General features: G+C 44.8%; 2 protein-coding genes across 2 annotated transcripts in view; both read left to right on the top strand.

Moving 5' to 3' along the window:
• The window catches only part of LOC108665502 (hepatoma-derived growth factor-related protein 2), a gene marked incomplete at its 5' end in the record, with an annotated part of 8309 nt that extends 3000 nt beyond the window's left edge, over positions 1 to 5309 (top strand). Inside the window, 2 exon segments of the mRNA XM_018152258.1 lie at positions 4641 to 4732; positions 5207 to 5309. Coding sequence (XP_018007747.1) covers positions 4641 to 4732; positions 5207 to 5309 — 195 coding nt within the window.
• A 1738-nt stretch (positions 5310 to 7047) lies between these two features.
• Positions 7048 to 11842, top strand: LOC108665501 (endochitinase A-like). Its single transcript, XM_018152257.2, has one exon. It carries the CDS (start codon positions 7247 to 7249, stop codon positions 11840 to 11842), a length of 4596 nt encoding a protein of 1531 aa, XP_018007746.1. The 5' UTR covers positions 7048 to 7246.
• The last annotated feature ends 2192 nt before the right edge of the window (positions 11843 to 14034 follow it).

Genomic DNA, 14034 nt, shown 5'->3' with positions numbered 1-14034 from the left:
CCCCAAGGTGACATACAACTTTGTCACCCTTTACCTTCACCGCCCGCCTCCTCCCACAAGGTGACGTACAACTTTGTCACCCTTTACCTTCACCGCCCGCCTCCTCCCACAAGGTGACGTACAACTTTGTCACCCTTTACCTTCACCGTCCACCGCCCGCCTCCTCCCTCAAGGTGACGTACAACTTTGTCACCCTATACCTTCACCGTCCACTGCCTGTCCCCTCCCAAGCTCAATATGCATGCCTCGTATCAATATTAAGCCCGAGTGTCATGATTACATTCCGCTAAATCAATGCATATTGTGACAAATTTGTGTGTTGCATACGATGGCATAATACGGTGGCATCAGGGAATAATATAGTGGCATCTCGTCATAATACGGTGGCATCTCGGCATAATATAGTGACAGCATGGCATAATACGTAGGCATCACGGAATAATATAGTGGCATCATGGCATAATACGGTGGCATCATGGCATAATACGGTGGCATCATGGCATAATACGGCGACATCATAGCATAATACGGTGGCATCATGGCATATTATTTGTGCAGGCGGCGCCAGGAGCTGAGCCCCAGACAAGCCGCAGCGGACAAGTCATCAAGCCAAATAAATTCCTGGACGGCGAAGGTGGGACCCACACCCCACACTCCCCCGCCACCACTACCACCACACCCCACACTCCTCTGCCGCCGCCACCACCACCACCACATGCTGGTCATTACATCGTTCAGTGTATCATCGGAGGGAGCGCCGACCCCCTCAACAGCATCCTGAGAGTCCCTAAGGAGGGAATGAGTAAGTGAGTATATGTGCCAACTAACCTGCTATACCTTCACGTTACGAGCTGAGAGTAGCATAAAGCTCTCAGCCATGAGCAGTTAGCAGTACAAGCTCTCAGCCATGAGCAGTGAGCAGCACAAAGCTCTCAGCCATGAGCAGTGAGCAGCACAAAGCTCTCAGCCATGAGCAGTGAGCAGCACATGGCATATGCCGTGGCATAACTCAACGGAATCGCTGACCTCGCGACGCCAGCATTTAAAAATATTTCAATAACTGCGGAGTCTGAGGCTGAAAGCATCAGGTTGATGACATCCTGAGTCTCTTGGCTGAATGCGTCAAACTTGTATTGATTTACACATTTTATATTTAATTAATGTCATTGGCCGTATTGCCAAGTTTCAAATTATGTTATCAATTATCCCGCTTCATATAGTGTGCTTCTCCCGCTCCATCCCTCATCCTCCCCCATCCCCCTGCTTACTAACCACTCCCCCCATGCCACACTGCTGCTCCTACACCTCCTACTTGCTATTGTATTTACCCTCTTACTTACTATTGTATTTGCCCTCATGCTTTTGTATATACNTGGGGCCAGAGTGGGGCGGTAGTAACAGAGTGGGCGGTTGTTACAGAGTGGTGGGGCCAGAGGCGGTGCAGAGACCAGAGTGCAGCTGCCAGAGAATGTGAGTTTAAATAATATTTATTATTTAAGAAAGAATTGAAATAATTTGTTCTCTTACAGGAGACTTAGTTCAGGACTTGGGAAAATTAACTCGTTAGCAGATGCCTGTTTTTGCTGAAGGTTATTAGACCGTGGTTATTATTTTACATGATTAGTATATATGGTTATTGAAGGTACATTACTGAACCATGGTTATTAATTTAAATAATTAGTACGTATAAATGGTTATTGAAGGTACATTACCTGTCTCTTATACACATCTAGATGTGTATAAGAGACAGGCATAATACGGTGGCATCATGGCATAATACGGTGNTATGAGTACCTGAATGAATGTAATACAATAGATGAATGTATGAGTACCTGGATGAATGTAATACAATAGATGAATGTATGAGTACATGAATGAATGTAATACAATAGATGAATGTATGAGTACCTGAATGAATGTAATACAATAGATGAATGTATGAGTACCTGGATGAATGTAATACAATAGATGAATGTATGAGTACATGAATGAATGTAATACAATAGATGAATGTATGAGTACCTGAATGAATGTAATACAATAGATGAATGTATGAGTACCTGGATGAATGTAATACAATAGATGAATGTATGAGTACATGAATGAATGTAATACAATAGATGAATGTATGAGTACCTGAATGAATGTAATACAATAGATGAATGTATGAGTACCTGGATGAATGTAATACAATAGATGAATGTATGAGTACATGAATGAATGTAATACAATAGATGAATGTATGAGTACCTGAATGAATGTAATACAATAGATGAATGTATGAGTACCTGGATGAATGTAATACAATAGATGAATGTATGAGTACATGAATGAATGTAATACAATAGATGAATGTATGAGTACCTGAATGAATGTAATACAATAGATGAATGTATGAGTACCTGGATGAATGTAATACAATAGATGAATGTATGAGTACATGAATGAATGTAATACAATAGATGAATGTATGAGTACCTGAATGAATGTAATACAATAGATGAATGTATGAGTACCTGGATGAATGTAATACAATAGATGAATGTATGAGTACATGAATGAATGTAATACAATAGATGAATGTATGAGTACCTGAATGAATGTAATACAATAGATGAATGTATGAGTACCTGGATGAATGTAATACAATAGATGAATGTATGAGTGCATGAATAAGGCAATATTGTCACCAGACGTTCACCACAATCTTTAATCTTGTCAGAAGTTCCATTGCACTTGCGATGTCTTCCATTAAAACTTCGGTTAACACGAAAAAAACTTGACTTTTATTTCAGTAAAGGAAGATTTGAAAACAATACGTTGAATAAAATAGCACGAGAATCATTAAAAACAATCATCAACACATTAAAATCATTGAAAACAATACAACCAGCACGAGAATCATTAAACCGTTTGATGAAGCGTTTATAGCACAGCCACACAAACAATTACTAAATAATTAGTAATTGTTTCCGACAAATTGTTACTAAGGCGGCTACGCTAGTGGTGGTTTTTGGTTTGCACGTGAGATAAAAATGATTTGCACGTGAGATAAAAATGAACAGAGATAATAGTGAACGATGTTCTATGCACAAGTCTATGCATGAATGTATGAGTACATGAATAAGGCAATGAATGAACTGCTCAATACATTATGAAGTCAATGCATGAATGTATGAGTACATGAATAAGGCAATGAATGAACTGCCCAATACATTATGAAGTCTATGCATGAATGTATGAGTTGCCGAGAGCATAAATGAATGAAGTCGTGTACATGAATGAGTCTATGGACGAATGTATGAGTAAGAGATGCCCTGAGGGATGAATGAAGCCCAAGATGAATACATGAATGAATGCATGCGAATCATTAAACTATTGTTTGATGACGTAACTGATGTTGGAGAGAAGTTGATGCTGTATGGAACACAGTGAGCTGATGAAGGAAGTATTGTATTAATATGTATAAATCATTTGATGAAGCTGTATGGCGGTGTATGAATGGCTCAATTTGTGTTAATGTGTGTTTTGTGTTAATGTGTGTTAATATGTGTGTGTGTTGCAGGAGGTGAAGCAGGCGGCGGCAGACGGAGCAGGCAGGCTGCAGGCGGCAGCTGCTGAGGAGGCCAGAGGCTGTCTGGAGACCTGCAAGTCTAAGTAGGTGCTAAGCAGGGCTAAGTAGGTGCCAAGCAGGGTTAAGTAGGTGCCAAGCAGGGCTAAGTAGGTGCCAAGCAGGGCTAAGTAGGTGTCAAGTAGGGCTAGCTAAGTAGGTGCCATGCAGGGGTAAGTAGTCATGAATAAGGCAATAGATGAATGTATGAGTACATGAATAAGGCAATAGATGAATGTATGAGTACATGAATAAGGCAATAGATTGTCACCAGACGTTCACCACAACCTTCAATCTTGTCAGAAGTTCCATTGCACTTGCGATGTCTTCCATTAAAACTTTGGTTAACACGGAAAAAACTCAACTTTTATTGCAGTAAAGGAAGATTTAAAAGCAATACGTTGGATAAAATAGTACAACCAGCATGAGAATCATTAAACCCTTTGATGAAGCGTTTGTAGCACAGCCACACAAACAATTACTAAATAATTAGTAATTGTTTCCGACAAATTGTTACTAAGGCGGCTACGCTAGAGGTGGTTTTTGGTTTGCACGTGAGATAAAAATGATTTGCACGTGAGATAAAAATGAACAGAGATAATAGTGAACGATGTTCTATGCACAAGTCTATGCATGAATGTATGAGTACATGAATAAGGCAATGAATGAACTGCCCAATACATTATGAAGTCAATGCGTGAATGTATGAGTTGCCGAGAGCATAAATGAATGAAGTCGTGTACATGAATGAGTCCATGGACGAATGTATGAGTAAGAGAGACCTTGAGGGATGAATGAAGCCCAAGATGAATACATGAATGAATGCATGCGAATCATTAAACTATTATTTGATGACGTAACCGATGTATGTGAGAAGTTGATGCTGTATGGAACACAGTGAGCTGATGAGGGAAGTATTGTATAATATGTATAAATCATTTGATGAAGCTGTATGGCGGTGAATGAATGGCTGAATTTGTGTTAATGTGTGTTTTGTGTTAGTTTGTGTTGATATGTGCCCGTGTTGCAGGAGGTGAAGCAGGCGGCGGCAGACGGAGCAGGCAGGCTGCAGGCGGCAGCTGATGAGGAGGCCAGAGGCTGCCTGGAGACCTGCAAGTCTAAGTAGGTGCTAAGTAGGGCTAAGTAGGTGCCAAGCAGGGCTAAGTAGGTGCCAAGCAGGGCTAAGTAGGTGCCAAGCAGGGCTAAGTAGGTGCCAAGTAGGTGCCAAGCAGGGCTAAGTAGGTGCCAAGCAGGGCTAAGTAGGTGCCAAGCAGGGCTAAGTAGGTGCCAAGCAGGGCTAAGTAGGTGCCAAGCAGGGCTAAGTAGGTGTCAAGCAGGGCTAAATAGGGGCCAAGCAGGGCCAAGAAATTGCCAAGCAGTGCTAAGTAGGTGGTAAGCAGGGCTAAGTAGGTGCCAAGCAGAGCCAAGAAGGTTCCAAGCAGGGCTAAGTAGGCGCTCCTTAACGCTATTGAGGCTAAGTAGGTATCATTAAGTCTTAAGTAGGAGTAGAACATCCTGGCTACCTGCAAGTAGGAGGGAAGGCGAGACCGCCTGCTGGACTATGACCATCATTATGACCATTACTGCCATGAGCAGGACGCTGGACATGGAGGCCCGCCTGCTGGACTATGACCATCATTATGACCATTACTGCCATGAGCAGGACGCTGGACATGGAGGCCCGCCTGCTGGACTATGACCNGTCACTAGTTGTTATTTTTTCCACTAGTTGTTGTTGTCACTAGTTGTTATTTTTTCCACTAGTAGTTGTTGTTGTTGTCACTAGTTGCTGTTCGTGCTGCCGGAGGCTGGTGGTGGTGGCGGGGACGGTGGCGGGCGGTGGGACGCGCTGTTCGCTGAGAAAGTGCGTCACTTTGACGCAGTTTGCAAAGAACGCGGCATCTGCGACGACACCAAGATAGGATTGTGGCGGGACCCGACGCACCCATAGCGGCGGTACGGCGGGTAGGTGGTGGCGGGACGGCGGGTAGGTAGTGGCGGGACCCGACGCACCCATAGCGGCGGGACGGCGGGTAGATGGTGACGGGACCGTAGGTAGGTAGTGGCGGGGCCTGGCCCACCCATAGCGGCGGGACGGCGGGTAGGTGGCGGCGGGACCGTAGGTAGGTAGCGGCGGGACCTGTCCCACCCATAGCGGCGGGACGGCGGGTAGGTGGCGACGGGACCGTAGGTAGGTAGTGGCGGGGCCTGGCCCACCCATAGCGGCGGGACGGCGGGTAGGTGGCGGCGGGACCGTAGGTAGGTAGCGGCGGGACCTGTCCCACCCATAGCGGCGGGACGGCGGGTAGGTGGTGGCGGATGAGACGAAGGGTCAATAGTGGCGGGTGAGGCGGTGGTCCGTAGCAGCGGCGGGTGGCGGGTGTGGCGGTGAAGGCGCGTCCTGCCATTGTATTAGTTTATGTTCGTTGTTAATTACGTAAATTATTAATTAGTTTATATATGTTACCTCTATGCCTTTATTACGAATTATACTCGTTATGTTCGCTACATTCATCAGTAAATGCCCGGCTAATGCATGAAACCATAATTTTATGTATTAATCATAATCAGTATTAATCATATTCATATATTTGATGACTTACAATATATAATTGAGATATAAACGCCTGCTTAACTTTTGATTACGACACTGATTTATTCTCCTGTTGAATATTTGTAAAATTATGTGTATTTGTTATCTTTATTAGCAATCGTATATGATCGCTTAGATAATAAAGCTCTTGTATTGTAATGTTCACAGTCCAGTACCTAGATCATGGGAATAATGTGGAATGATGGTAGTTTTATGTCATGATGTAAGATGATGTGGAATGATGTAGGTGATGTGATGTAAGGTGATGTTGGGTGATGTATGATGATGTAAGGTGATGTGGGATGATGTGTAGCTCATTGGCCGCCAGTATCACTGCAACGTCAGACACAACAGCTCTGATCAACTTTATCCTTCATTTTGATGTTATTTATCATTGAGTCGAAGAATATCTTTCATTCTCAGACTTTGCTAGTCAATTAACTGTAAAAATATTTTGCTTTTTGTTGGGTCATTCAAAAGGACGTGTAGTAAAGTTTCGTTTTTTTTTTGTGATGATGAATTCAAATTTTTTTGCGAGTTACATCCCTTCCTGAAAAATTACTTTTTCCCTCTGTAAAGCTTTATCCAAAAATTTTTCATCTGATTGCAATTCAAAAATTTGATAGTTCATTGTTCTCTGCGTAGAATTTATCGGAAAATATTAAAGTAGATTGTTAGTTTGCAGTCTGTGACACGCTCTCTTGTGTCTGTTGCAGAGCATACTGGTGGCCTTTAATGAGAGGGTGAGGGACAGGAGGAGGCTTAAGTTACAGAGGCAACAACTACTTGTACAACTACAACAACAGCAGCAACAACAACAACAGCAGCAACAACAACAGCAGCAGCAGCAACATCTACAGCAACAACAACGAGTAGGACAACAACAGGAACAGTTTGAGGTGCAAAACCCGCAGCAACAACAAGTAGAAGAACAACAACTACTATTAGAACAACAACGGTTTAAGGGACATCAATTAGAAGAACAACAGCGGCAGCCACTAAAAGAGCAACACAAACACAACCAAACAACAGGACTAACAGGAATGTCTGTTGGACGCGTTACTCTAGCAGCGGAAATAACAGCGCCAACCACTAGCCCTGTGTGGGCGTCTCTGACCCCGGGGGGCTCTGTGAACCCTGTGAGGTGTGGGGTCCCTGGAGAGGTGGCGACTCCTGAGGGACCTGTGGTCTCTGGGGGAGGAGCAAGGGTCCCTGGGGGAGGACCTGTGGTCTCTGGGGGAGAAGCAAGGGTCTCTGGGGGAGGACCTGTGGTCTCTGGAGGACCTATGACTGACACTGAAGAGAACCAGGACGACAGCCTTGCAGAGAGCAGTGTGGCGTGTGACACCACGCAAGAATACGATGATATTGTTGATGAAAATCTTGCCGGCAGTGGCGGTATTGTTGATGGAAATCATACTGTCAGTGGTGGTATTGCTGATAAAAATGTTGCTGCGTATTCTAGCAAAGTTCTGCCTTCACTTGGTGCTGAAGAAGTTGGGGAGAGCGAGCGTGGGGAGGGAGATGAGGAGGTGAAGGATGATAAGAAAATTATTGTGAAGCATGATAAGGAAATTACAGTGAAAAATGATGATGAAATATTAGTGAAAAATTCTGCGGAAATATCAGCTAACAATGATCAGGCAATGATAGCAAATGATGATGAAGAAAAATTAGTAAGGAATGACGAAGAAACAACAGCGATGAATGGTGAAGAAACACCCGTTAAGAATGATGAATTATCAGTGAATGATGATAACAAAATATCAGTAAAGCTTGATAATGATATAGTGACGAAGGATGATGAAGAAAAGGTGTTGGTGGGAAGTGCAGCGTTTGTGTGTAGACCTGTTGATGTTGGTGCATCAACAGGGACAGCATTTGAAACAGACGAGCTGGAGATCTTGTCGGCGCTACAGTCAACAGTCGCTGATATCAACAAAACTGTTGAAACAGAGCCTGGAATTGTTGATTTGGAAAGAAGCGCAATAGATACGCAAATGACAGGAATTGTGCCTGAATTGCTAATGATCTCTTCTGAAGAAATTGAGGAAATTGTGCCTGTAGTTATGCCTATGACGGACAGAGATGGAGCAGTTGGTGCAGAGACTGAGACCGAAGCTTTTGCAGAGGCTATGGCAGAACCTGGTGCAGAGGCTATGGCAGAACCTGGTGCAGAGGCTATGGCAGAACCTGGTGCAGAGGCTATGGCAGAACCTGGTGCAGAGGCTATGGCAGAACCTGGTGCAGAGGCTATGGCAGAACCTGGTGCAGAGGCTATGGCAGAACCTGGTGCAGAGGCTATGGCAGAACCTGGTGCAGAGGCTATGGCAGAACCTGGTGCAGAGGCTATGGCAGAACCTGGTGCAGAGGCTATGGCAGAACCTGGTGCAGAGGCTATGGCAGAACCTGGTGCAGAGGCTATGGCAGAACCTGGTGCAGAGGCTATGGCAGAACCTGGTGCAGAGGCTATGGCAGAACCTGGTGCAGAGGCTATGGCAGAACCTGGTGCAGAGGCTATGGCAGAACCTGGTGCAGAGGCTATGGCAGAACCTGGTGCAGAGGCTATGGCAGAACCTGGTGCAGAGGCTATGGCAGAACCTGGTGCAGAGGCTATGGCAGAACCTGGTGCAGAGGCTATGGCAGAACCTGGTGCAGAGGCTATGGCAGAACCTGGTGCAGAGGCTATCCCCAAGGATGGTAAAGAGAGCACTGTCAAAGTAATGGATGCTGCAGCTGATGCCAACATAACGGACGCTGCAGCTGATGCCAACATAACGGACACTGCAGCTGATGCCAATATAATGGACACTGCAGCTGATGCCAACATAACGGACACTGCAGCTGATGCCAACATAACGGACACTGCAGCTGATGCCAAGATAACGGACACTGCAGCTGATGCCAATATAATGGACACTGCAGCTGATGCCAATATAATGGACACGGCAGCTGATGCCAAACTAACGGATGTTGCGGCTGATGCCAAAATAATGGGCGCTGGAGCTGATGCCGGAACAACAAACCACGCAATTGGTTCCTGCGTCAAAACGGCTGGTTTTCTTGTTGAAGCAGCCACAACTACTAGTGGTCTTGCTACTTCTGTTAGTTCTAAAGCCACATCCACTAGTGGACTTGACACACCGTCAAGTCCACTGTATACACGCCAGAGCAGTCCCAGCACCCATGACTCAAAAGGACAAGCGCCAACTTATCACCCATGTTCTGATGATGCACCATCTGCTGACCTCTCTGGTCCAAATGGTGCCGGAACCAGTCCCTCTGGAGCCTTTTCTTGCTCCAATTCTCTGTCTCCCACTTCTGGTGGCCACATCAAGACCTGTGGAACAACCACTGACTCCTCAGGGGTTCCATATTTACCTGTGCCTACCGTAAGTTCTTCCGATGGAGACTCGCCAGAAGAAAAGGTGGTGGAGTTGAGCGACTCGAATGTAGGGTCAACCAGCATCTGCAAAGGGGGGCCGAGTGTTGATGAACCAGGCAGTGTGATCTACACTCAGAAAAATTGTGGGTCTGATACAGGAATACGGCAAAAGTTATCATCTGTTGCCAATTTAAAAGAAGATGAGAGTTCTGCTAGTGTAGGGAAAGAACTAGGTTCTTGCAGTGATGATGCAAAAACTTCGCATGCAACTTCTTCTCCCGTATCGGTGATGGTAAAACCCACAGCCTTAGCCACCGTCACTAAGCATCACAGATCCTCGAGTGACGTGACATTCAAGGCCGGTCTCAAGAACCGCCCCACCTCCACTGCAGTCAAAGTCCTCTCACTCAAGATAAAAGATCAGACTTTGAACGCCGGCAACTCCAGCATCCCTGGGAAATTTTTTTCGAACACTAAAGTGCCCAATTCTGGTCTGAGGAATGAGGTAGAGAGTCTGCGTCGGGCTTCGAGTGGCGTGGTTGATGAAAATGAGCAAACTCTTGCCACGAAAGTGGATGAAAATGAGCAAATTCTTGCCTCAAAAGTGGATGGAAATGAGAAGATTCTTACCACAAAAGTGGATGAAAATGAAGAAATTCTTGCAACGAAAGTGAATGAAAATGAACCAATTGTTACCATAAAAACGGATAAAAATGAACCAATTCTTACCACGAAAGTTGATGAAAATGAACAAATTCTTGCCACAAATGTGGATGAAAATGAAGATGGAGTCATGCCGCCATCTTGCGGGATCACCAAGATCCCAAGACGGCTCAGGAATCCTTATGTCAGAAGGAGGAAGCGAAGGAGAGGTCGCTGGAGATCTGCTCGCCGGCCCTCAGGATCTGATGAACAGCAAGGAACAAAACCGAATGTTCCAGGCTCTCAAACACCTGGACACTCACGCGGCTTACAGGAAGATGTGAAGTGTTCTTCAGAACCTCCTGCGGCAGGCGAGTTTAGTGACATTCCGCCTGGCATTGCTAGGTGTGCCACGTCGTCTGTCGTGACAGAGGTAGCACTACCATCTGTCATTAATGATACAGCATCCCCGTCTATAAGAAATGATGCAGCACAGTCTATAAAAAGTGATGAAACTTCATCACCCGCCGGCCACCCGACGCGGAAACACGACGAAGTAAAAGAGCCTCAGCGCCAGGCTAGACGACAGAGCAGCCTCAAGGCCCGAGCTAGGCTTAGCGACGCCTTGCTAAGCCAAAAAGCTAAGACCAAGCAAGCTCTGGCGACCCCTGAAGCTGTTGCGCCTGTCCAGAGTGAGGGACGAACAACTCCTCGGGGTCTTGGTGAGGGTTCAGCCATGGCTGTGGTGGCTAATACGTCGGCCAAGCGTCGTAGATCCTCAATTGGGGATAGCCTTGAATCTGATTTAGAGAAGAAGTCTAAGTTACGGCACTCGCACGCGATGTCTTCTCGCAGCAAAGTCGCTGAACCAGAAATGCGAGGCGCCAGTCTCATACAGAAGGCTTACTCGTATACCTCCCAACCCAACGTTGACAATTCAATACCTGTTTCAGCCTCATCGCCTGCGGTTTCATCTATGAATATTTCAGCTTCAGCCAAAACTTCAGACGAAACTGTAACGTCATCCTCTACGTTGGAAGAAACCATGTTCAAACTCCTGAACTCAAGTTCGGGTAACCTGCAAGAAGTTTTCTCGCTAATAGAGAGCTCACCGAACCTGATGCCTGCGCTACATGAACGCCTGAACGTCGTGCAGCAGATGGTCAATAAGATGAATAATTACCATGAAACTATACACAAGAAACGTCTCGGTCCTAGCACTGGTTTGGATTGTAATTCAAAATCTAGATCAACCCAAACTAGCGTATCAACGTCTTCTCGATCCTGCCAAACCGATACCATGTCTACCTCAAAGATCTCTTCTACCTCCGTGGTATCTACATCTACCTCTGTATCATCAAAGGTTTCTACCAGGTCCATGTACACCCAAAGTTCCTCCCCAGCATCAGTGCCCCACCTACCCACCCGTAAGCTGGTCCCCAGCAGGAGGTCTCACCCCGGGGAGAGTGTGCCAGTGTACCAGCGATGTGTAGAGTGTCTTCGTAACGGCGTGTATGACATCACATCGTGCGTGTATTGTGACACGTGTGATGTGCCGCTGTGTGTGGTGCCTTGTTTCAGGGCGTATCACGTGCTGGGCAAACGCCACTGAAGTGCTCAAGTGTTCGGGATGAAGCAAAAACATTGTGAAAGTCAGAAGAAGTGTCAGGAATAAGGCCTAAATATTGTGGAAGTCGGATAAAGTGTTAGGGTCGAAATTAAAGTATCAAGTGTCGGGGCTGAAGGCAAGACGTCGCAAAAGTCAATTTTAGTGTCGGGACTGGAGTCAAAATATCGCTGAAAGAAATTTTGCGTCAGGCATGAAGTCAAAACATCAAATAAGGCTGATAAAGCTTGCTGGCTGAAGTTGAAACTTTGCTGAAGTCAATTTAAGTGTCCGGGATGTTGCCATCGATTTTGATTTTCTAGTAATAAGTTGAACTTTTTTAATTCTTCAGAGGAAAATATTGTGTTTTATTCAAATAATAGAGCCTGTCTTTAATGTGTTAATTGATGACTTTAACTTGTTAATTAATGGAGCGTGCCACTAATGTGTCATTAGTGCCGGCAAACGGAGCTACTTGAGCCTGACTCATTCATGTTCGAATTAATGCTATTGAAACTTCTCCGTTGTAGTGTCTGTTTCTTCTCATAGAAATTCTGCATAATGTAACTTGTACAATATCATATAACCAAGGATCTCTGAGCACACACAGAACAATAAGTGAGAGACTTTTCACCCAAGTGTGTTAATATTTTCACAGTGTCGAGCTTATTATGTATATTCTGTTTAGAATGTATTAGGAGTTGTTCACTTTACACAGGAAATCTTGTATCTTGTATTACCTCGCCTCGTTTTGTATAGTTTGTCGCACATTGTCAACAATTGTCGCTGTATACATCATTCAATTATTGATTGATTAACGATATAAATCTGTAATTTGCTGTAGTGTTTATTGTTATTCTGAATAATTAATATAATTTGGTGCGATAGTCTCTACAGTTGTCGCTCCTGAAATTCGCTCAATTGTATCGCTTCGTTTAGATGGCAATAAACTGCATTACTGCTGGGCTTTACCTTTGCTGTGTCTTTTGCTGTACCTTTGCTCTGTTCCACCGGTTTTTTGCTGTGCTGCGTTAAAGAAGTAAGTAACGACGTACTACGTTAAATGTCACTCTCTGCCCGTATTGTTACCCGTATGCTAGTATTGTTAATTTGTTACCAGTATATACAGAGCAGTACGGTATATATACTGGTCTATAGCAGAGTTACATTGTAGCTCAGTGGTGTCGGTACCGAGGTGAGAGGAGCGAGTCGTGGGTTCGAGCCTCGGGAAGCTCAGTTCATTTATCAGTGACGGTGACGAGTGGCGCTTGGTAGCTGGTAAAGGTGGTGCATCAGCATTGCCTTGAGTTTTGTGTCCCTAAACAAACTCTGGGGGACCTTAATGTCTTGAGCAGAGTATAGGTATTATATTGTTATACGGTATATTGTTGGGACTAGGAATAATACAAAGACTATTTCTTGGAGTGAATACCAGTAACAGAGTATCTACCAAAGATGCTAGTAATCCAGTATTGACAGTAGTAATTACACTAGCAGCCATGCAATTATTAAGACGCTAATTTCATCGCAAATATTAAGAATTTCATGAAAGAATTGTTTGTTAGACGTGGACTGAGGCGCAAATATTAAGAGTTTGATTAAATTATTTGTATTGATTTTGAAATGTTATTGCAGGCGGCAGTTCAGGGCGGCGGTAACAACAGCAACAACAACAACAGCGACAAGCCTGCAGCTTCTCAAGGTAAGGACCTGCATGTGTACCTGCTCCTGCAGGATGCTGTGTACCTGCACCTGCAGGAGGCTGTGTACCTGCTGCGCCGCTGCTGTGCCACATCTCACCAGGGGCGCTGCTGCTGTGCCACATCTCACCAGGGGCGCCGCTGCTGTGCCACATCTCACCAGGGGCGTCGAGCCCTGTCCATTATCGTTGGATTTTACGCCACAAATTATCCGGGAAAAGTAGTCTCGCTCACCAGCGTCTGCACATTGTAGGAACCGCCGCTGTAACAATAAACTGACTCCATTTTCCGCCAATACCGAACTTGTATCGCTATGCTACTTCCTTTCCTAGACGAATTCCTCCGCCTGAAGATAAACAATTTCAATATAACTTCAAATGTGACAAGTTATTGTCAAGGAATTACAAGTAAATTTAATTTAAATCATTTATTGTAATGACGAAGTTTTCTTATATAGTTTCGTGACATAAGTTCTGTTCGTGTAGGTAGTTCTTATGA

Source organism: Hyalella azteca, unplaced genomic scaffold (genome assembly GCF_000764305.2).
Source record: "Hyalella azteca isolate HAZT.00-mixed unplaced genomic scaffold, Hazt_2.0.2 contig17181, whole genome shotgun sequence".
In the NCBI taxonomy this organism is placed as follows: Eukaryota; Metazoa; Arthropoda; class Malacostraca; order Amphipoda; family Hyalellidae; genus Hyalella; species Hyalella azteca.
The sequence above is the reverse complement of the archived record's forward strand: the minus strand, read 5'-3'. Positions and strand labels throughout refer to the sequence as shown.

Bases quoted from the DNA above. Each gene is read 5' to 3' on its own strand.
- LOC108665501 (XM_018152257.2), top strand. From the start codon at position 7,247: ATGTCTGTTGGACGCGTTACTCTAGCAGCGGAAATAACAGCGCCAACC.